The sequence below is a fragment of the Macrobrachium nipponense genome, chromosome 43, assembly GCF_015104395.2.
Source record: "Macrobrachium nipponense isolate FS-2020 chromosome 43, ASM1510439v2, whole genome shotgun sequence".
Taxonomy (NCBI): domain Eukaryota; kingdom Metazoa; phylum Arthropoda; class Malacostraca; order Decapoda; family Palaemonidae; genus Macrobrachium; species Macrobrachium nipponense.
Window position 1 is genome coordinate 16,415,075 of NC_061104.1, and position 23,103 is coordinate 16,438,177.

Below are 23,103 nucleotides of genomic sequence, written 5' to 3' on the forward strand. Positions count from 1 at the left end.
ACAAGAGACTTCCGAGTAGTATCCACTTCATTAGCATTACGAGATAATTGGAGGACACCGCAGCGGCAACAGCAGCCGGGGGAGCAGTCCATCGTACCGACCCCCATCTCAGTAGTGGGGAGGGGGGAGGAAGGGGAGGGGGGAGGAGAAGGAAAGGGAGGTCGGGGGGACTTCATCTGACATGACCAATATCGGCAACGATCCGTCCTCCCACTTGCCAATCCTCCGAGAGGCTAATTGGCGATCGTCATAATTAGCAGGAACATCGGCAGAGATCACAACACCTCGTCGTTGTTGGGTCTAACGGCGCGTCTGACGAGTTAAGAGGGGATGGGGATGAAGAGTGAGCTGGGGGAGGGAAGTAAGAGGGGGAAAGGGGGGAGGGGAAGAAGGGATGGAAAGGTTTGGAAACGCAAGAGAAAATGGGTGAAGGAAACGTGAGGGAGAAGAGGAAATGGAACATGAAGATTAACGGTTAACGAGGCAATTCGTTCACTTCTAAATAACGAATGAAGGTGTGAGGGTGAAAATTCCTAACAGTTTATTGAACAAAAATATTTTAATGACTGAAGACTGTAAATCGAAATCTATGGTTTTGTCATGTAACAAGCAATTTCATTATCCTTTTCAACTTTACATAGTACATATGATATGGCACTGTGGTGTAATCTAGCATCCTTACCTATCAACAAAGACAACAATGGTTCAAATTCTGCATATTGATGGTCACGCTCTATTAACGTCCCATCGTGCCCTTGCTAACCTGATTAGTTATGTTCCTGGTATTTAGTGAACTGTGGCGTTCATAATCAGGGTTGAAAAGGCTAAAGAGCAAGCTACTAAATTCCAGAAGACTTGCCACCTGAAAGTTAACACTTTCAGTAGCTATGACTTAAGAATGGGTTACCGTTTTATTCCTCTGCTTGTACTCTGCTAGCTCTATACATATATATTACAAGGATGTGACCCTCTACAACTAACTAACAGATACATAATTCGTTGCTATGATCAATAACAGTGATCATGGAAAATATGTTTAGTTGGAGTTAGAATGTCACATTTTATGTCATTGCCTAATAGGCTCGTGAATCAACACATTCCACAAAAAGTAGCATAAAGTGAGCATGTTTTTTCAGTATGAAGTACACATATCTTTACAAGGTAAAAAAGACCACCCTTTACCCTCCTAATGCACCAAGTTGGATAAATGTTTCTAGATCCACCCTTGTTATTGTGAGAAAAGGGGATTAAACTCACTGTGAGAGCTGGAGATTACTCAGCAAAGAACTACAGCACATCAGGGATAACTCTATTCTTTCTGGCTAATACATTCCAGCCTGAAGGTATGGAATATGCTGTATTAAGGGAAGACAGGGAGCAAGTCCCCCTAGACAATTTGGATCTGGAGTGGAATGTTAGGTTAGGATGATTTTATGAATATTTAACTTTTGTGATTTCCATCCCATCCTGTTAAGTACGACCTGGCACCTTATTAGGTTCACCAAGAGAAGTTACTTTAGGATGCCTTCCTGTAAATACTCTATGACTAGGGGATTCTAGGTCATATTAGGCGAGGGGATCAGGTAGGACCCACAGCCCTAGGTTAGGTTAAGCATGTTTAGGGAAGGTAAGGTAGGGTGTCTCGATGTAATTGGCCTTGTGACATCTTTGCGTAATACTACAAGAATTCATTTCCTACCTAACACCAAATATCAAAAATGGTTAAATCAGTGTCTTTTATAGTTTCTTTTACTGATAAAAATATAAAGGTTTGAATTATTTTATAAATCCAATTGTTTTGAAAGCATCACATTCCAAGTACTTGGCTATTGGCCTGTGATATGTTCTTGTACAGCATGTGTTATTCACATGCAATTGCTGGACCTATTGTTTTTTCTGCTTTATTCTCATTGTTCTCCACCCAATCAAACCTTCATAAGTTCCCCGACTCCCCTCAGTTTTCATAACAGTTTATTCACTTTAAAAGAGGGTCGAGACCTTATGTGATATAATTCATAATATAGACTGTGTAAATGACTATAGCCAACTGGATTTTATGACTCTATAGCCAACTGGATGCAAAGAAATTCCTTCCTCAGATAAAAGGTATAAAAAAAAAAAACTTAGATTGTAAAAAGTATTTCTACAGAAGCAGTCCGCACGGACTGCAAGGAACGTAATCTCGGATACGACATCCACTAGGGATTGGGGCGGCCAATGTATTTCGCCGTGTTTAGTACTGGCCCCAGGGGTATTAATTACAGTCGTCCGAATAAATATTACTTAAAATTCTTGTTCAGTAGGTAAAACTGCATAGAAAAACAGCAACTGCCATAGTCTAGGCCGCCGCGGATAAGTACCCTAGATCTACCATGGTTTGTCTGGGGATGGGACCATTCGACGCGGCCGATTCGCCGCCGACAATTAGCCACCGCCAGTTCGCCTCCGAGACGTTTTGCCGCCGCCTATTCCTCACGGAGGACTATTCGCCGACGCAAATAGGTCGTTTGTTTTCATTGTTTTGATTTATGTTGTTTGGTTGTTAAATGTAATGAATACACTTTTGCACAAAAGGTCGTTTTGTTCAAGTGTTTAAAAAAAAAATCCACATTATTTCTTTACCTAATATTTTTTTCCCAGTCTCCCTTAAGTCTTCAAAATGGAAACAGACATTCTTAGCAAACGTGGAAAAGAGAAGTTTCAGCACGATGGCTTCATATACGTTTTTGACAAATCATCCAAGAGTGATCCAAGCATCAAATTTTGGCGCTGCGAACAAAGGGGGCGATGTAATGGACGGATCCACACCAAGAGTAACACTGTGATAATGAAGATGAATGAACACACCCATTCTGCTTCTGCAGCCAGTATACAAGTTGCCAAAGTGAAAGCAAATTTAAAACGCCGTGCAGAAGAATCACAGGAAGTACCTAGTGTTCTTATAAATGAATGTATAGCTGATGTGCCTTCGTCAGTCCAAGCATCTTTACCAACGTTAAGCAGCATGAAGAAAATAATATGACGAAAAAGGAATGATATTAGCCTAGCGCCAGCAAACCCTACTGATCTTCAGCAGTTGGAGATTCCAATTGCATATAAAATGTATAAACCTGATAACGTAGCAGAAGAAAATTTTCTTTTGGCTGATAGTGGACAAGGAAGTAATCGTATAATCATATTTGGACGGGAATCCTGGAAACATTATTTAGTAGAATCGACGTGGTTTGTGGACGGTACATTCAACGTAGCCCCTATTTTATTCTCTCAGGTATTTTGTATTCTGGCAAAAAAATTTGATGGGGTTCATCCAATTCTGTATATACTTCTAACAAATAAGCAACGTTCAACTTATGTACGTATGTTTGAAAAGGTTAAATCATTAGTACCTAATGTAAGACCGCAGTGTATCCATTGTGACTTTGAACAAGCAGCTATTGGTTCTATGAGAAAATGTTTTCCTGGAGTCAAAATAAGTGTTTTTTTTTTTCATTTGGCACAAAGTATGCATAGACACATAGCTGCAGTTGGAGCAAGTCGTCAATACAACACCGAACCTGATTTTGCTTTAAAAGCCAAAATGATACTTGCTTTTTCTTTTGTGCCACATCGTGACCTTAGCATCTACACAGATGCACTTGCAGACTTTTTGCCTCAAGAACTGTTACCAATATTAGATTGGTTTGAATTTACCTATATTGGTATCTACACTAGGCGCGGCAGTTGCCGAAGGGCACCTTTGTTTCCCCATGATATGTGGTCGCAATATGAGACAACTTTAAATGATGAAGATCGGACAAATAACCACGCAGAAGCAGCTCATCGAAGAATTGCTTTTGAACTCGGAGCTAACCACCCAACCATATGGAAATTCATAGGAACTTTAATGAAATTACAAAAGGAAGAATTTCACATGTAACGCTTATAGCGGGGCGCCCACCACCATTAAAGCTAAAAAAATATCGAAACGCAGACGAAAGAATAAAAAAAATTGTTCTCGAATACAACGGTGAAAGAGACTCTTTGGAATATCTCAGAGGAATAGCCCATAACTATCAAATGAACTAAAGTTTTTATTCTTTATTATTGTTTATTTTTTATCATTTTTAGAATTAGTTTTTGGTGTAAACCAATAAAATTTATTACAATGTTGGAATATCTTGAATGATTTTGAAAATTGTTTCCTAAACCAATAAAATGATTTTTTTAACATCTTTATTTTGTTAATTTGCACCTTGTAGTAGTAAAAATAAAATTGACTAAAAAAATTAAAAGTTGTAGAGGGAAAAAACCCAATACACACTGTATTTATATTTCTGGTGGCGAAATGACCCAAGTGGCCAAAAGCTGGTGGCGAACTGGCGGTGGCGAACTGGCGGTGGTTAACTGTCGGCGGCGAATCGTCACCAACCCGGTTTGTCTATATCAAGTTAGGGATGGCTAGGCTTGGATGCATATCTGTAACAGCCCATGCTACATTTTCATGTTTTACAAATTTTTAGGTAACCGTTATTTCTTTATGAATTAAGAATTTTTTGACTGATGATTAGGTATGATTTTATGTATTTCCCACCATTCTGACAGATACTTTGCCCTAGATTTTGGTTTGACCTCCCCCAAAAATCCAGTACTAATGGTTTGAAATGCATTAAACACAAGGATAACTATTTGGAAAAACATATATATAAATTATGGTTCGTGGATTTGGGATGAAATTAAAGTATTAACGTATTAGCCTCCCGTGCCTACTTCAATCACGCTGGTGCTACCATCCCCGAACATGGCTACCACGGAATACACAGCCACATGACACCAAGGAATTGAGGCGATATCCGTACGTCAAACCACCGATCTTTATCATCACGAGCAACCAAAATCATTCAATATAGAAAAAAAAGTTACTACAACTGGCTCACGCATGGCAAAGGTGCCTAGGCCTATATGAAAGGTAACGCAGATGACGGGCATCACGACTAGTGCCTAAAGATTCATATCGGAAATTCCTGGCCACTTACCCATAGCCTCTATGTTCCACGAAGACTGTCACATATATTATGATACACTAGTCACTTTATAAGCAAAAGGGGCACTTCGAGAATCTCGTGGACTGGTTTACTAATCCAATTGGTTCCAATATTCCAGCAAGTCTGCGCTCTCTCTCTGTCTCTAATTTCTATAGCTATAGTTCTAGTCAACAAAGGCTTTTAAAAACTACGTCTCGTTCGTTGTAGAAAAAAAAAATACATTCCTCACCCAAATCATAAGCAGAGGAAGACTTCATTAATTTTAATATTGAAAAAAAAAATGTAGGTACTATTACATAAGTATAATCATTAGACGTTTCTGATTTACGATTTAATATTGAAAATTCCATTAACAATTTGAACGTAGATGATTAACGCTAATAATAATATACTAAATATAGCCTTAGGCTTATCGTATCTAAGCTTTAAGCAACAGACACTATAGGAATTGACCAACTTAAGTTATTTTTTTTAAAATATAGCTTTATCCTTCGGGATTAAAATACGTCCATCTGCTTTAAGTAACAAACACTATAGGAGTCGACCAACTTAAGTATTTTTTTTAAAACTATAATTTTATTCTTTGGGATTAAAATATGTCCATCTGCTTTAAGTAATAAACATATGTTTAGAAAAAGGAATTAATATGCGTCCATCTTAGCATTATGGAACTACGCAACTTTCCCGTTAGAAATATGTTTAAAGACAATTTACATAAAAAAAAGGAAACTTGAACTGATATGCGTCCATCTTAGCCTTGTGGAACTACGTAACTTTCCTGTTAGAAATATGTTTCGAGATAATTTACATAAAAAAAAAAAGAATAAAAATGGGAAAACTTATATCCCTCACCTGAAGGTTGCCTTGTTGATACCAGCTGATGACCGGCGGCGGGTTCGAATCGACGTCACACTCCAAGCGGGCCTTCTTGCCCGTCTCGGCGGCCACGTCCGCCGGAGGGGAGCGGAAGAGCGGACCGTACATCACCTGTATGCTGATGCTCTTTTTCGAAGTGCCCACGCTGTTCGATACCTGATGAATAAATTGAAATAAATAATAATGATTATAAAAATGGAGAGACGTGCAAAACTTGAACGATCAATTTGCAACTTTAAATGGTTCCATTCTCAAGTTTCAGCAGACTTGCCTGAGGAGTAATTACGGGTTTTATTATCCTTTCTTTGGGGATGGGGGTGTGGGGGGGGGGGGGGAGAAACCTACCGTCCTCTCTCCCCCCAACCCAAAAGGCCGTGACCTTTTTTTTGGCAACGTCGCATAATTCACTTAGGAAAGATTCGGAAAGGTTAGGTCCGGGTGATCTCAACTTTTTTGCGGGACCCTGGGCGAGGGGGTGAGGAGGAGGAGGCGGGGGGGGGGGGGGGGGGCGTGTATGCGGTTAGTTTCCGAGGATGACCTTACACGAGTTTTACACAGTTTTAAGTGGGTGGTGTCTGGGGTTTATCGCTGGGAAGGGTGGGGGAGGGGGAGTACCGAGAAAGGAAAGGAAAGGGGGTGGGGGAAAGGCGTTGCAATCTTCATTGCTTTTATGACATAGATAACTAATGATTAAAAGAAGTTAATACAAGAGGCATATAATAATGGAAAACCAATAAATATATATTTATTTATTTACTTATTTGTTTGTTTTCATTCGTTTCTAGTTTTGTGCCGATTTTATTTTCTGTTTTTAGTTTTGGTTCTATAATTCTATAGATTTTCTGGTTGTGGCAATTTTTCATTTATTTATCTACCAATACTTTAATGAAGACATATTGTAAAATATTTAACAATAAAAATATTACTTAAAATTTTCATAAAAAATACTTTCCATTTTTAAAACATAAAAATATATATTAGTAATTAATTAATAAAGCTATTGCAAAATAAATAAATCAATGAAATTACCACCAAAAAAACACACACAAGAAAAACAAAAGGAAAAAATTTAATAAATAATAAATATATCAAAATCAACTATAAAAAAACAAAACAAACTCTTCAGGCCGTGTCCTTCCCGTAAATGGCCATTCCAATTCTTGACAAAATAACAAAGTTTTTACTTCTCTGAGAAGTCAAACACCTAATCAAAGCTTAATAGAACAGTGTAGATAATACTTTCACGCCAAAGTTTCTCAGCTGACAAAAAATTGCAAGTCATTAAAGTATTCGGCATTTTTTTTAGGAAGAGATCTAATTGGGTGAAACATCCAACGCTACTGAAAGAGAGAGGAGAGAGAGAGAGAGAGAGAGAGAGAGAGAGAGAGCTTTAAGATAATTAGCAATGTCATATGACCTATGTCATCATCTTATAGTTTCACTGGCTAATGTAACATGCATGGGAATCTAGCATTATATATATATATATATATATATATATATATATATATATATATATATATATATATATATAATATCTAACTCTCATCGGGATCGAACCTAGGTCTTTCAATTGAAAGATGAGAACCTGGGTTCGATCCTGATGTGAGTCAGAAATAAGTATATATATATATATATATATATATATATATCATATATATATATATATATATATATATATATATATATAAAGAATGCTAGATTCCCATGCAAGTTACACACACACACCACACACACACACACACACACACACACATATATATATATATATATATATATATATTATATATAATATATATATATATATAAATATGAGGAGAGGAGAGAGAGAGAGAGAGAGAGAGAGAGAGAGGCATAAGTTAACCTCATGCCATAACAAACGAGTCAGCAAAAAAAGGTAATTAACCCAAGGTAAAAAAAGAGAGAGAGAGAGAGAGAGAGAGAGAGAGAGAGAGAGAGAGAGAGAGAGAGAGAGCCACACCGATAAAGAAAGGGTGACGAAAAGGTTAATATTATATAAAAAAAGAGGTAATAAACATGAAGAAGGAGGAAGGAGGAGTAGAAAACGGAACACGAAAAAAAAAAACAGAATAAGAGGTAATTGTGAAGAGATAAAATAAGAGAAAAGGGGAAAAATAAAGAACAGCGTGATAATTAGCAATATTTATCGAGGGGATTTACGACTAAAAATGAGAAAGTTCTGAACGAAATGGATGGTAATGGCCGGGAAACAAAATGACACACACACGCACACACACAAAGATAAAAGTGAGGAAGAGAAAAAAAAGAGTAATGAATGACTGCGCTATGCAAATAATGCGAAAATGTCGGATGGAAAGAATAAATAAAGAAAGGATAACGGTACAATCGCGTTAGTTAATATTACCATTGCTAAATACAAGAGGCGAAGGAATAGTTTGTTATTTTATCGACAAAAAATATACAATTATTAGTACAAATTTGTCCACAAAAGACATAATACAAAATACAGAAGGATACATAGAACTCATTTCTGTAAGTTAGGGAAAAAAAACTAGTTGTTTTATATAGTTAAGAATCCATGCGCTAGGAAGTTAAAGTTACAGCAAACAAGGCGTGATCCGACCTCCAGCTAACACGGGACTCGTGCAGGATTTTCCTGTCACGCATAAGTTATAAACATTATATACCTAACTTAACGTAAATTGAAACGTGCTAAAATCTACGGTCACATAGACCCTTGTTTCACCAACGAAAATGATAATAAATAGGCTATATTTTATTATAAATTATTGTTCTAAGCTGTTTAACATGCACTTTATTTATTTTTTTACATTTTCATTCTAATAAATCAGTCATAAATATCACATCCTAAAATTCCTGTATCTTTAACTCAACACAGAACACCTTTTTCAAACCTCTTTAGGCTTTTCCATAGGGCTTTCCTACCCTTCCCCCCCAACCCAACAACCCAACAACAGCAAGAACAACCGCAACGAGAATAAAAACAACAACAACAACAACAAACCAATTTGTAGGCTTACTCCCCGAGTAAGCGACAATAACTGATGATATCATTTCAAGAAGAAGATAATTATATGACAATGAGGAATCCATATTTCAATTTACATGTGAATATGAAATGTTAAGGAACCTTTCTACTTTATTATTATTATTATTATTATATCATTATATATATATATATATTTTTTTTTTTCTTTTTTTTCTGTGGATTGGAATTTAGGCCAAAAGCCAAGCGCTGGGACCTATGAGGTCGTTCAAAGAGGGAATTTGATAATTGAAAGGCTTGAAAGGAAGAAAACCTCGCATGCTGCACTATGAAACAACTGTTAAAAGTAAGATGGAAGAAAGAGAATATAAGCAGAGGTACAGTAAAGGGAATGAAAGGTTGCTGCAGCTAGGGGACGAAGGCACGCTGCAAAGCCCCTTAAGGAATGCCTACAGTGCACCGCAAGATGTGCACTGACGGCACTATACAACAATGGAGGGATACTGATACTGAAGAATTTATTCTTTAATATGCAAATAAAAATAAATTGTTAAGGGACTTTTCATCTTTATTTATTTATTTATTAATTAATTTATTTATTTACTTATTTATTTATCTATTTATTTATTTATTTTTGAATGAGGGTCATAGGAGTCTTTTTTATTTTTACAAGCATATCAAAGACTGAGTAAATGTTATGCTTAGTCCGAATAGTCAGGCAAATGACCCAAAAAATAAGTTAGGTTTTATAACTGGACCAACTAATACCTTTAACATTTACAAAATCTCAGTCTCTCTTCACCACATCATTCTAATTTTGAAAATCGATCCGGCAAAAAAAAAAAGAAAAAAGAAATCGAACTTCCATCATTTCACGCATAAAAAAAAAATCAGGCAAAAAAAACAAAAAAAAAACTTGTTTAATTTGCGTTTACATCATTAATCTGAAAACTCATTCCGGTTTTGAAGGGTTCATTCTGGCCCTGAGTTGTGGGAAGGGGGGGGGGGGGGGGGGGGGGGGGGGGGGGGGGGGGGGGGGGGGGGGGGGGGGGGGGGGGGGGGGGGGGGGGGTGGGGGGGGGGGGGGGGGGGGGGGGGGGGGGGATGGGGGTAGTATGAATTTCGAAGGCTTCTTCAATTTTTTTTTTTTTTGGTTGATAACTATTGTACATACTTATGTGACCTATCGTAGTAAATACACCAATGCGTGTATACATACATACGCGCTCACATACACACTATGTATATATATATATATATATATATATATATATATATATATATATATATATATATATATTAATAACACAGTGCTGTTTTTCTCAGTTACATATTGAAGAATATACAGTACTTAACTATAATGTATTTGCATAATTTAACGAACACATTCAATTTCCTAATTAAGTACATTACTGTGCATCTTTATATATATATATTATATGTATATATATATATATATATATATATATATATATATATATATATATAGTATATATATATTAGATGCTCCTCTTGGTGAGTCAGTTACCGAACTTCATACAAACTTCATTTATTACTTACAATGAAGTTTAACTTATATACTTCAATCTCAACACGATTTTTATATCTACTCTCTCAATCTCTCCTCTCTCTCCTCTCTCTCTCTACTCTCCTCTCTCTCTCTCTCTCGTTTTCAAGCTCCTCAATTATTGACGCGAAACATAACAAGCAGAATCGCTTGCAATAAATGAATTAGTAAGTAGGTGCAACATTTGAGAACAAAAGCATTGCTTTTGAATATTAAAAGCGTAATAATATTCTGTAAACTATCAATAATTTATCGTCACTAACATGATAGGGATCAGTAAAACTATAATAGAGGTCTAAATTGCATATTCTAGATGCTCTATGTTTCGCTGAGAGAGAGAGAGAGAGAGAGAGAGAGAGAGAGAGAGAGAGAGAGAGAGAGAGGGGGGGGGAGTGGAGTCAAGAGAGAGAGAGAGAGAGAGGGAGAGTGGAGTAACGAAGAGAGAGAGAGAGAGAGAGAGAAAGGGGAGTGGAGTAGAGAGAGAGAGAAAGGGGAGTGGAGTAGAGAGAGAGAGAGAGAGAGAGAGAGAGAGAGAGGAGAGAGAGAGGAATCAAGAGAGAGAGAGAGAGAGAGAGTGAGGGAAATGAGTCGGGGAGAGAGAGAGAGATGAGAGAGAGAGAGAGAGAGAGAGAGAGAGAGAGAACGGGCAGTGGAGTCGGAGTAGAGAGAGAGTGAAAAGGGGAAGTGGAGTCGGAGTAGAGAGAGAGAGAGAGAGAGAGAGAGAGAGAGAGAGAGAGAGAGAGAAGGGGAAGGAGTGGAGGTAGAGAGAGAGAGAGAGAGAGAGAGAGAGAGAGAGAGAGAGAGAGAGAATCAATCGTTAATTTACGTCACTATTTCTAAATTCCAAATAAAAATAAAATTTTTACCCAATATTTTTCCATTTACGATTCCTCGGATGGTAAAATAGGATACAACAAACCAAGGTTCCGATTTGAAGTTTAAAGGATCAATGATGCAGATGATTTCGTCAATGGAACTTCAACCGAAGGATACGGCATCCTAATGGAATAAGACTTACGCTAAGGAACCTACTTCAAAGGATACGGAATCCTAGAGGAACAGGCTTTGGCTAAGGAGCTTACTTCTAAGGATACGTCGTCTTGGTGGAACAAAATTAGGCTAAGGAACTTCGCTCAAAAGGATACGGCGCCCTAGCGGAACGGACTTAGGCTACGGAACTTAATTCGTAGGATGAGTCTAGGTGTAACGCTCTCAACCAAAACGTGGAACTCACCAACGTAGGACACGATGTTCTAGTGGAACGGGAACTCACTATGGAACGAATCAGCGTCTAAATGGAACGAAATATCAAAAGCGAAACCTATTACTTTACAGGATACACTATCTACGTGGAACATTACCTCGCAGGATATGGTGTCCTGGTGGAACGTTCGAGAAACGTTCCGCAGCGTGAGGGATCTGGAACTCTCGTTCCTTAACTGGTGGGTGTTGCGAAACCACCTGGAAGAGAGAACAAGAAAATTTAAGTCACTGTTAATGTATAATTAGATTAAAGAAAACGGGAACAACAGAAAATGGGAAGTAAGGCTGGAGGAGAAAGGTTCTTTGTGAAACTTTCTAATGTCTGAAAGTTGATCGAACGACCAACGAAGCTGAAATTCGAGGTGTTGAAGTGCTTTCTGAAAGTGAACTGAGAAAATAAACATAAAATGATGAAGAAAAGAAAAAAAAACTGTCACTTTTGAAAGTCGATCACATAAAGAAAAAGGAAGTTGAAGTGGATGGAGAAAATTAAAACAAAATTATATAAAATCATTTATAAAAAAACTTTTACATTCCAAAGCGGATCGCATAAAGAAAGCTGAAAGTTCGAGATGTTGAAATGCCGTCAGAAAGTACAGGGAGGTAATAAAAAATATATATATATCAAAATACTAGTTAAAAAGAATAACAAAAACTTACACTTTGGAAAGTGGATCACACAAACCAGGATGTTGAAAGTTTGATGTGACGAAAAGTTCAGAAGACGTCGTAAAAGACAGTACAAGGAAGTAATAATTTTATGAGCATAATCATTAAGTATTATGTTTGAAAAAAAATCACTATTCGAGAAATCTTGAACTGCTGAAAACTTTAAAGAAATAAAAAAAGAGGAAAACAAATATTCTAAAGCAGAATGATTTTACAATATGCAAGAATGTCGATCAAACCGGAATAAACGACGTAATTCTGAAGAAATCAAAAGGCCAAAAAATGTCTAAAAAATAGAAAAAGAAGAATAATAAAAAATAACGTACAAGAAAACTACAAAAAATAGATGACGCTGAAAACATTTTATGTTGGAAGTAGCTAGAAAAAATGATTAAGCTGGAATTTTTAGGAATTTACATAAAGCTAAGAAAGGTTATGAGGACCACAATAAGAGAATGGAAAATAAAACAGATCGAATGTCACAATAAAATAAAATACCTGATTTTAACGTGAGTGAAAATAAGAGACAGCGATCCGATAGTTTACAGTTTAAAATACCGAATAACTAAAAGAAATCGCCAACAAAGACTAAAAACGAAAAGAAAAACTTAGAAAAAAGATTTTAATATAAAAACTAAAATAAAGACGTTCTACAGACGAACGAGTCGAGATCAAAAGTGGTTGATTATAAGTTACTTAATTGTAGAAGATATTAAAGAAACAATTAGAGGAAATGTTACGAGTTTTAAAGGCAGCATTCTCATGAGTCGAAGCGAAACAATACGAGAGTAAATGGAAAAGGATACAAAACTAAATTAAAAAACAAATCAGTTAAGAAAGACACAGAATACTTTACCATAAATGTGCCGGAATGAGAACACAAAAACTCCTATATTATTATTATTATTATTATTATTATTATTATTATTATTATTATTATTATTATTATTATTATTATTATTATTATTATTATATGAAACATATGCATATGGTACTAACCCACATGGGCCACTGACTTGAAATTCAAGCTTCCAAAGAATATGGCGTTCATATAGATATGTATGTATGTATGTGTATGTATGCATGTATGTATGTATGTATATATATATACATACATACATATATATATATATATATGTATATATATATAGGTATATATATACATATATATATATATATATATATATATATATATATATATATATATATATATATGTATATATATATATATATATATATATATATATATATATATATATATATATATATATATATATGTTCATTAGGAAGAAGCAAGAGGAAGTAAAGGGAAATACGGAAAGATATATAAAAAATAGATAGAAAAAAATGTATTCAAAATTCAAGAAGATTAAAATAAAGGTAAAACGCAGCATGGAAGACATTAAAAAATTACGATTGAAACGAAAAGATTTCATGTTAAACAGGAGAAAAGGACTAAGGAAAATCGCTGTTTACCACAACAGAACAAATATTTTGCTTAGAAGGCACAAAAGCGTCTTGGCTTAAATGCGAGGTGCGGAGGTGATGAACGCACCAGGTTAAAGACAGTGTAAAGGGCAAAGAGTTTTAATTGTGGATATTGATACCTGCATCAATATATAACTTATATATTATACGATCATATACATATATGAGTATTACATATATCAAAATATATTAATATATTATTATAAAATATACTATATATATATATAACCTATATACTAGATATAATAGATATTAGACATAGATAGATAGATTAGATAGGGGGGGGAATAGATATACATAATACATAGATAGATATACAAAAATATATATTGTATATTGTATGGTATTAATAATATAAATAAAATATATGTATATATGTGATTTATATATATACATATATAAGTGTGTATGTGTATATATAGATAGATAGATAGATATACATATGCATAGATTAGATATACAAATATATATGTATATGTATGTATTATATATAAATATATATGTATATATGTAATGTATATATATACATATATATATATGGGGATACAATCCACAATGAAGTAAAATCCTCTTGTAGAATAAAATATATATTCTTGTACAAGATTAAAGCTTTCGACCATCAACTGTGGTCTTGTTCACTAAAATGTGATATGCACCTCAAGGAACTAACAAGTAAGAGCACAAACATTTGAAAAAACAACGGTTAGGTAACAAGCTAGTTCATATTATGAATGATCAGGCGGTTGAGCCCTCGTTCTTTCCAGCAATTCGTCTAGATCTTCGTGGGGGAATGTTTCTATTGTCAACTGCTTGTTCTATGGTGGTTGGGTGGTTTGTTGGAGAAATGACCTGAGTGGAGTAAACAGGAGAGGAAGCAGCATCGTTATTGGCACAAAATATTTCTAAAGTTTGAAATTTTCCCTTTCCTCCATATCCCCCCCCCCCCCCCCCTCCCCCCCCCCCCCCCCCCCCCCCCCTTCACAAATAGCTGTAGTTTCTGTAATGCCAGTATTTCCCCTGCAGAAAGGTCCTCGTTTAATGAAATTAACGCCCCTTCTACTCGTCTCAAAGTCCTGTCGTTACAAGCAAAAACAACCTTTGTACCTTTAAAATTTATTGCGTGGGTTTTTCTCCCATGTATGTTGCGCAATTGCACTGTATGAACTTCCCCTTCTGCAAGCAGCAACGTGTTCTTCCCTTCTCTTATCAATAGGAACGTACGCGTTCTTTCCCCACGTAACATTCATTACAATCACTACAAGGTATTACATATACTCCTACATTCTCTCTATTACCCGGGTTATTTTTAATGAGTTTCTTCTTGATTGTACTGTTGTACTGAAAAACTACGTTGAAGCCGTTCTTTTCCTTTAAGCTGCCTAGAAAATTTATTAAGTTCTCTATTATAAGGAAGAGCAAGAGATGCCTTAAAATCTGCCTTTTCAGTTACATCATGAGTAAAACATCGATCTAGCTTAGATAGAGACTGTAGTATAAAAAACTTTGGGTAACACAGTTTAGTAAAACTATCTACCAAGAAATTTATTTCGGCGTCAATGAACTGGGGATCACATATTCGGTATGCTCGAAAAAAACAAATTGGTTAAAACGTTGTGCTTTACTTTAGGTTCATGATATGAAAAGTAATGAATATAGGTGTTTGTGTGGGTGTTCTTCCTATACACCTATATTCATTACTTTTCATTGATCCATGAACACTAAAGTGAAAGCACAACGTTTTAACCAATTTATTTTTTCGAGCATACCGAATATGTTGATCCCCAGTTCATTGACGCCGAAATAAATTTCTTGGTAGATAGTTTTACTAAACTGTGTTACCCAAAGTTTTTTATACTACAGTCTCTATCTAAAGCTAGATCGATGTTTTACGCCCCTCATGATGTAACTGAAAAGGCAGATTTTAAGGCATCTCTTGCTCTTCCTTATAATAGAGAACTTAATAAATTTTCTAGGCAGCTTAAAGGAAAAAAGAACGGCTCAACGTAGTTTTTCAGTACAACAGTACAATCAAGAAGAAACTCATTAAAAATAACCCTGGGTAATAGAGAGAATGTAGGAGATATGTAATACCTTGGAGTGATTATAATGAATGTTACGTGTGGGAGAAAGCGGACGTTCCATTGATAAGAGAAGGGAAGAACACGTTGCTGCTTGCAGAAGGGGAAGTTCATACAGTACAATTGCGCAACATACATGGGAGAAAAACCACGCAATAAATTTTAAAGGTACAAAGGTTGTTTTTGCTTGTAACGACAGGACTTTGAGACGAGTAGTAGAAGGGGCGTTAATTTCATTAAACGAGACCTTTGCAGGAAATACTGGGCCATTTACAGAAAATACAGCTATTTGAACAAGAGATATGTAGGAAAGGGAAAATTTCAAACTTTAGAAATATTTGTGCCAATAACGATGCTGCTTCCTCTCCTGTTTACTCCACTTAGGTCATTTCTCCAACAAACCACCCAACCACCATAGAACAAGCAGTTGACAATAGAAACATTCCCCCACGAAGATCTAGACGAATTCTGGAAAGAACGAGGGCTCAACCGCCTGATCATTCATAATATGAACTAGCTTGTTACCTAACCGTTTTGTTTTTTCAAATGTTTGTGCTCTTACTTGTTAGTTCCTTGAGGTGACATATCACATTTTAGTGAACAAGACACAGTTGATGGTCGAAAGCTTTAATCTTGTACAAGATATATTTTATTCTACAAGAGGATTTACTTCATTGTGGATTGTATCCCCATTTACTTAGAGGTACGACATAGTACCTGGCTTCTGCATATATATATATAAATATATATATATATATGATATATGTATATATACATATATATATATATAGATAGATAAATAGATAGATATACATAATACATAATAGATATACAAATATATATGTATGTGTATGTATTATATATAAATATATATTTATATGTATGTATATATATGCATATATATGTGTGTGTATGTATGTTTATATATCACCTATACAAACACACACACACACCCCACAAATAATATATTTTATATATATATATATATATATATACTTATAGAATTTATATATATACACACACACACACCCACACACCAGCTAATTATTAATAATATCTATATATATATAATATATAACAAGACACAGCTATTGACGAACGAGAGAGAGAGAGAGAAGAGGAGAGAGAGAGAGAGAGAGAGAGATGACTCTCACGACAAATAATAATAAAAAAAGAGCATTACCTGTACGTCAGCTTATTAGGATTAGCGTGCGCTGAACAGGAGAAGGACACCCCGTCCCCCTCCAGGAGCGCTTTGGGTCGAGACTGGAGTTTGACCTCTGGAGGGAAGAGCACTTGTAGGTGGACTTTGCTGGAAAGACACGAGAGAGGCCAATGAATTGGAACTCATTTGAATGCGAAGAAACAAAAAGAAAAGTATATACCTTAGTTTAACCAGACCACTGAGCTGATTAACAGCTCTCCCAGGGCTTGCCCCCGAAGGATTAGATTTGTTTTACGTGGCTAGGAACCAATTGATTACTTAGCAACGGGACCTACAGCTTATTATTATGGAATCCGAACCACATTATATCGAGAAATGAATTTCTAATCACCAGAAATAAATGCCTCTTGGTCCGCGAATTCGGGTAAGTGCAAAGAGGCGAACGAACAAAAAAAACAAAAAAAAAACCAAAAAAAAAAAAAAAAAAAAAAAAAAACATGCACACGTGAATGATGATAGTATGAAGGGAAGTAAGAGAATCATAAATATACTTACGATATATATATATATATATATATATATATATATATATATATATATATATATATATATATATAACAATTACAAAAAGCCTATTTAACAAAGAAGAATTAATTATATACTATATATAATATATATATATATATATATATATATATATATATATATATATATATATATATATATATACATATATATATATATGGGGATACAGTCCACAATGACGTAAAATCCTCTTGTAGTTTAAAATATATATTTCTTGTACAGGATTAAAGCTTTCGATCATCAACTGTACAAGAAATATATATTTTAAACTGCAAGAGGATTTTACGTCATTGTGGATTGTATCCCCATTTACTTAGAGGTACGACATAGTACCTTGCGCTTCATGCATATATATATATATATATATATATATATATATATATATATATATATATATATATATATATATATATATATATATATATATATATATATATAGATATATATATCCAACACAGCTAATGGAACTTACAAGACCTTGAGAATACCAGTAGATAGAAGAAGTTAACAAGAACGCAAATTGTTCTGAATAACCAACATAAAAATGATCGAATAATAATTCGCCTGTTAAACAGTCCGGCTATTCCATTGTAATGCCTAATCACGATTGGATTACTGAAATCAAACCAATCAGTAGTGTCATTATCAGGTGAATCATTAGAGGGTGGAGGAGGGGTGGTGGGTTGGTGGGGTGGGTGAGGTTGGGGACGGGGGTTTGATATGCAGAATCGAATTTCAGCATCCATAATTAAATTCTACATTGTTAAAGCAAAAATATTGAGCCCAGTTACCCACATTAGGGATCTTTTTTTTTTGTTTTTTTTTTTTACGATTTCCAAAATCCAAATTAAATATGGATTGTCCAGCATGGATCATTTCTCCATAATTAGATTTTTTTTTGTCAAATAAAAATCATTAAATACATCGTAACCTATATTAGCAAAGATGCCATGGGTGATTTGTTTTTCGAAATTGTTCTATACACAATTCAAACAGGGTTAAAACCATGTCACAGTTCCGCAATATTGCCATTTACTTACTAGAAAAGTTTTAAACGATGTCACATTTCCGCACTAAGTCTATTTACTTACAGGAAAAGTATTAAACGATGCCACATTTCCGCACGGATGCTTTTACTTACTGGGAACTTATTAAGTGATTCCACAATTCCGCACTAAAGCTATTTACTTTACAAATAAAGTATTAAAAGATGACACATTCCCGCACTGATGTCATTTACTTATAGCAAAAAAACCCAATAGCCATTTTAAATAAAATGATAATTACTCAACAATTTCTAATGCTAAACTGACGTCAGTAATTTAATTGTTAATTTACTATCCTCTTTTTAAACATGTTCCATCTACCGCATTTTATAATTTCTTTATTAATTGCAATTTCATTTTTGCAATTTAGTTCTCGAGAATATTTCATCTTCTCATTTAATCATGTTTCCACTCACTTCATCAATGTTATTTTCATATTCTAATTTCTTTTATCCGTTTTTCCTCTTTTCATTAAATAACCTCAATATTTTGTTTAATGGTAACCTAAAACATCTATCCTCATCAAAATTAAATATTGTTTTTGCACATCGAAAATAAATAATTTTTTTTATCCGTATTTCTTTTTTAAATTAAATACCTTCAATATTTTATTAAATGGATACCTACCTATAACAGCTTTCCTTATCACAATTAAATATAATTTTGCATAGTGAAAATTAAAAATAATAAACTAAATTATATTAAAGTTAATTAAATATTATTTTATTTAACGATAACCTATAACAGCTTTCCTTATCACAATTAAATATAATTTTTGCATAGTGAAAATTAAAAAAATAATAAACTAAATTAAATTAAAGTTAATTAAATATAATTTTATTTAACGATAACCTATAACAGTTTTCCTTATCACAATTAAATATAATTTTTGCATAGTGAAAATTTAAAAAATTAAACTAAATTAAATTAAAGTTAATTAAATATTATTTTATTTAACGATAACCTATAACAGCTTTCCTTATCACAATTAAATATAATTTTGCATAGTGAAAATTAAAAACTTAAAACTAAATTAAAAAATTAAAGTTAATTAAATATTAATTTTCTTTAACGATAAAATATAACAGCTTTCCTTATCACATTTAAATATATAATTTTTGTTTAGTGAAAATTAAAATATTAAAACTAAATTAAATTAAAGTTAATTAAATATTATTTTATTTAACGATAACCTATAACAGCTTTCCTTATCACAATTAAACATAATTTTTGCATAGTGAAAATTAAAAAAACTAAACTAAATCAAATCAAATAAAATAAAATATTATTTCTCTTGGCAAAATCAAAGCCAAGAGAAGATTAAATCTAGAATTTGCTTCCTCAATTTCCTAAAGATTAAGTGGTTGGGCGGTCTTCGGCTGAATGCATAAAATCCAACCTTTCATATTCATTAAAGTCCCTCACTGATGCTTACTGATGAGAGAGAGAGAGAGAGAGAGAGAGAGGAGAGAGAGAGAGAGAGAGAGAGAGAATGTACCATAAAGAAAAGTTTGACTGAGAGAGACAGAGAGAATAAAAAAAACAGTAGTTATCGTAAAGATGAATTTGAAAGAGAGAGAGAGAGAGAGAGAGAGAGAGAGAGAGAGAGATGAGAGAGAGAGAACGAGAAGTATGTACCATGAGGAAAAATTTGAGCAAGGGAGAGAAAGGATCAGAAAAAGCGGTGCACTAACAATGACAGAGAGAGAGAGAGAGAGAGAGAGAGAGAGAGAGAGAGAGAGAGAGAGAGAGAGAGAGTAAAAATACGCACCATAAAGATGAGTTTGAGATAGGGAGACAGAGAATCAGAAAAAAAGGTACGCTAAAGGTCTAATTCAGAGAGAGAGAGAGAGAGAGAGAGAGAGAGTATGTACCATAAGGAAAATTTGAGCGAGGGAGAGAAAGGATCAGAAAAAGAGGTGCACTAAAGATGAGAGAGAGAGAGAGAGAGAGAGAGAGAACATTCCCCTGAAATACTCACAAAACAAAAGAACAATTCACATGAGTAAAATCATTATAAAACAAGAGAAAGACTTCGAAATGAAAGGATAAAAAATGGACCCAAAATAGGGGAGAGGACCTTTCACAAACATGTCTAACGATTTCGTTAGTTTTCAAGCCCCTTGCTTTCTTTGCCAAACTCACTATAAAGTCTCACTATCTCTTTGTAACCTGATCGGCGTCATTACAGCAATTTTTCACTGTAAAGTTCTGTATTAGTTTCAGAATTTTCTTCCTCTATCAAGAAAAATCTTTATATACTTTCACTAGAATTTCTAATATGCTCCACTATGTTTCATATCCTACACAGTGAATTGTGTACTTGATAGTTATTAGCCTGCAGTGGTAACAAATCAGTCTGCACTCCTTTGCTCTTTCATATTATTTAATACACTCCCTCACTTTCCTTCCCTGAACTTCTGAACGACTGACTGAATTTCGTGCAAATTGGGCCTAAGTGACTTCTGGCTGGGGAATCAATCAATCAAGCAGGTTTCATGCATAAATTTACGAATGTTTGCTAGAAGATTACATGCATTCCATCCCATTCAAACTGAGCTACTTTTCGGCCCTGTCAAAATGCTTGAATTTTGTTCAAATCAAGCTTATCAACTTTCACTATCAAGTAAATTATTCTAACAAGACACCTAGAGGTGACTGACATTTTGGTTCTAATTCCCCAATATTGTGAACTATTACGAAAAAATCTGGAACTATTATTATTATGTCAGTAGATGAAACCTTTTCACGTGGAACAAGCACACCAAAGGGGCTACTGACTTGGAACTCAAGCTTCCAAAGAATATTGGTTTCAACCTCCCACCGCAGGACCCGACACTGCAGTAGTAACTGATCATGATACAGTCAGAGATTTTTCATCGCCTGGGGGAGACGCGAACCCGCGACATCTGAGCGACATCCCACGACTCTAACCCTTATACAAGTGAACCATTGTCTAGGAATACCTCGCTAAGATATTCTTGTATATCAAGAGCAGTGGTTTTCAACCTTTATATGACCACGCCCCCTCTAAGAGTCGGTCCTTCGCTCCACGCCCCCCTTGCATCTGTGAGTAAAATTCCCTCTCAGACTTGAGAACTAAAAACAATGAAAGAAAAACGTCGAGAGAGAAGGAGAAGAGGACGAGAGACGAAAGGAGGGAGAGAGAGAGAGAGAGAAAGTGAAGGGGTTTCGAGGGATAGGAAGGGAGGTCAATAATTACAAAACATAGTCAGCCCAACGAGTCTAATTAGAGTAGTAGACTATAGGAAAGTAACGTTATAAGGCGATACTTTTGCATTTTTTCAAAAACACTTCTGAATATTAGTTCCTCACCCTTGTTAAGAGAATAACGAATATAATTAGAGAATTTTTACATTTTTCGCTAGGGCTCTCGCCTCCCCTGGACATTGCTGACGCCCCCAGGTTGAGAACCACTGATCTAGAGCCACAAGTACTCAGGAATCTACTCGATATTGAAAACATTATAAGAGCATTGGACTTCTAAAAGATAACATGATCTCAAATACGGACATTCGACATCGAAGGTTGTATTGTCGTGAATACATAAATTATTCAAATTTACGTACAAGCAAATCAAAACCTAAACTAAACTAAATTTACAATCCAAGAATTTACCCGGCCATCGACATCGAAGGTTGTATCGTCGTGCATACATAAATTATTCAGATTTACAAGCAAATAAAATACCTTGCAAAACTAATTCAGAGATTGACGAGCCAAGAACTTACCCGGCCAGCGGAGAGGTGAGGGCTTGGTTGGAGGTAAGGCAGGTGAGGGTAGAATTGTGATGTGACCTCCGAGGGGTGAAGGTCAGGTGTGACGTCACCGTCACCCGCTTCCTGTCGGGGTATTTCTCTGTGTACTGGACGGCCCCCGTCCTGATGGTCTCCCGGGTGCTGTCGTCAACCCACTGAATCTGTCGAAAACAGAGAGAGGAATTATGCATATATATATGAATATGTATATGCATATGTATCAGTGTATATATATATATATATATATATATATATATATATATATAATATATTTATATATATATTATTTTGTTTATTTTTTGTTTGTGTTTTGTTGATTTATTTGTTTTTCTTTGTTTACTTGTTCATTGTTTGGTTTGTTTGTTCTTGTCTGTGTTTTGTTTATCTTTTTTTTCCATGTTAACTGATTTGTTTTTGCTTGATTTGTTTTTTATTTCTTTGTGTTTTTTTTTATTGTTTATTTATTTTCTCTTTAGGATATTTATTGATTTGCTTGTGGGAACACATAGCTGGTTCATTGTCAGTCTTCAGTAACTCCATATATATATATATATATATATATATATATATATTCATAT

At 34.8% G+C, this 23,103-nt stretch overlaps 1 protein-coding gene across 1 annotated transcript in view; it reads right to left on the bottom strand.

Annotated features, from left to right (window-relative positions):
• The window catches only part of LOC135213542 (irregular chiasm C-roughest protein-like), a 222,023-nt gene that overhangs the window by 88,906 nt on the left and 110,014 nt on the right, over positions 1–23,103 (bottom strand). Inside the window, exons 4-7 of the mRNA XM_064247493.1 lie at positions 22,499–22,686; positions 17,134–17,262; positions 11,814–11,913; positions 5,874–6,053 (exon numbers count right to left, since the gene is read on the bottom strand). Of these exons, the coding sequence (XP_064103563.1) occupies positions 5,874–6,053; positions 11,814–11,913; positions 17,134–17,262; positions 22,499–22,686 (597 nt within the window). The remainder of the gene's footprint in view (positions 1–5,873; positions 6,054–11,813; positions 11,914–17,133; positions 17,263–22,498; positions 22,687–23,103) is intronic.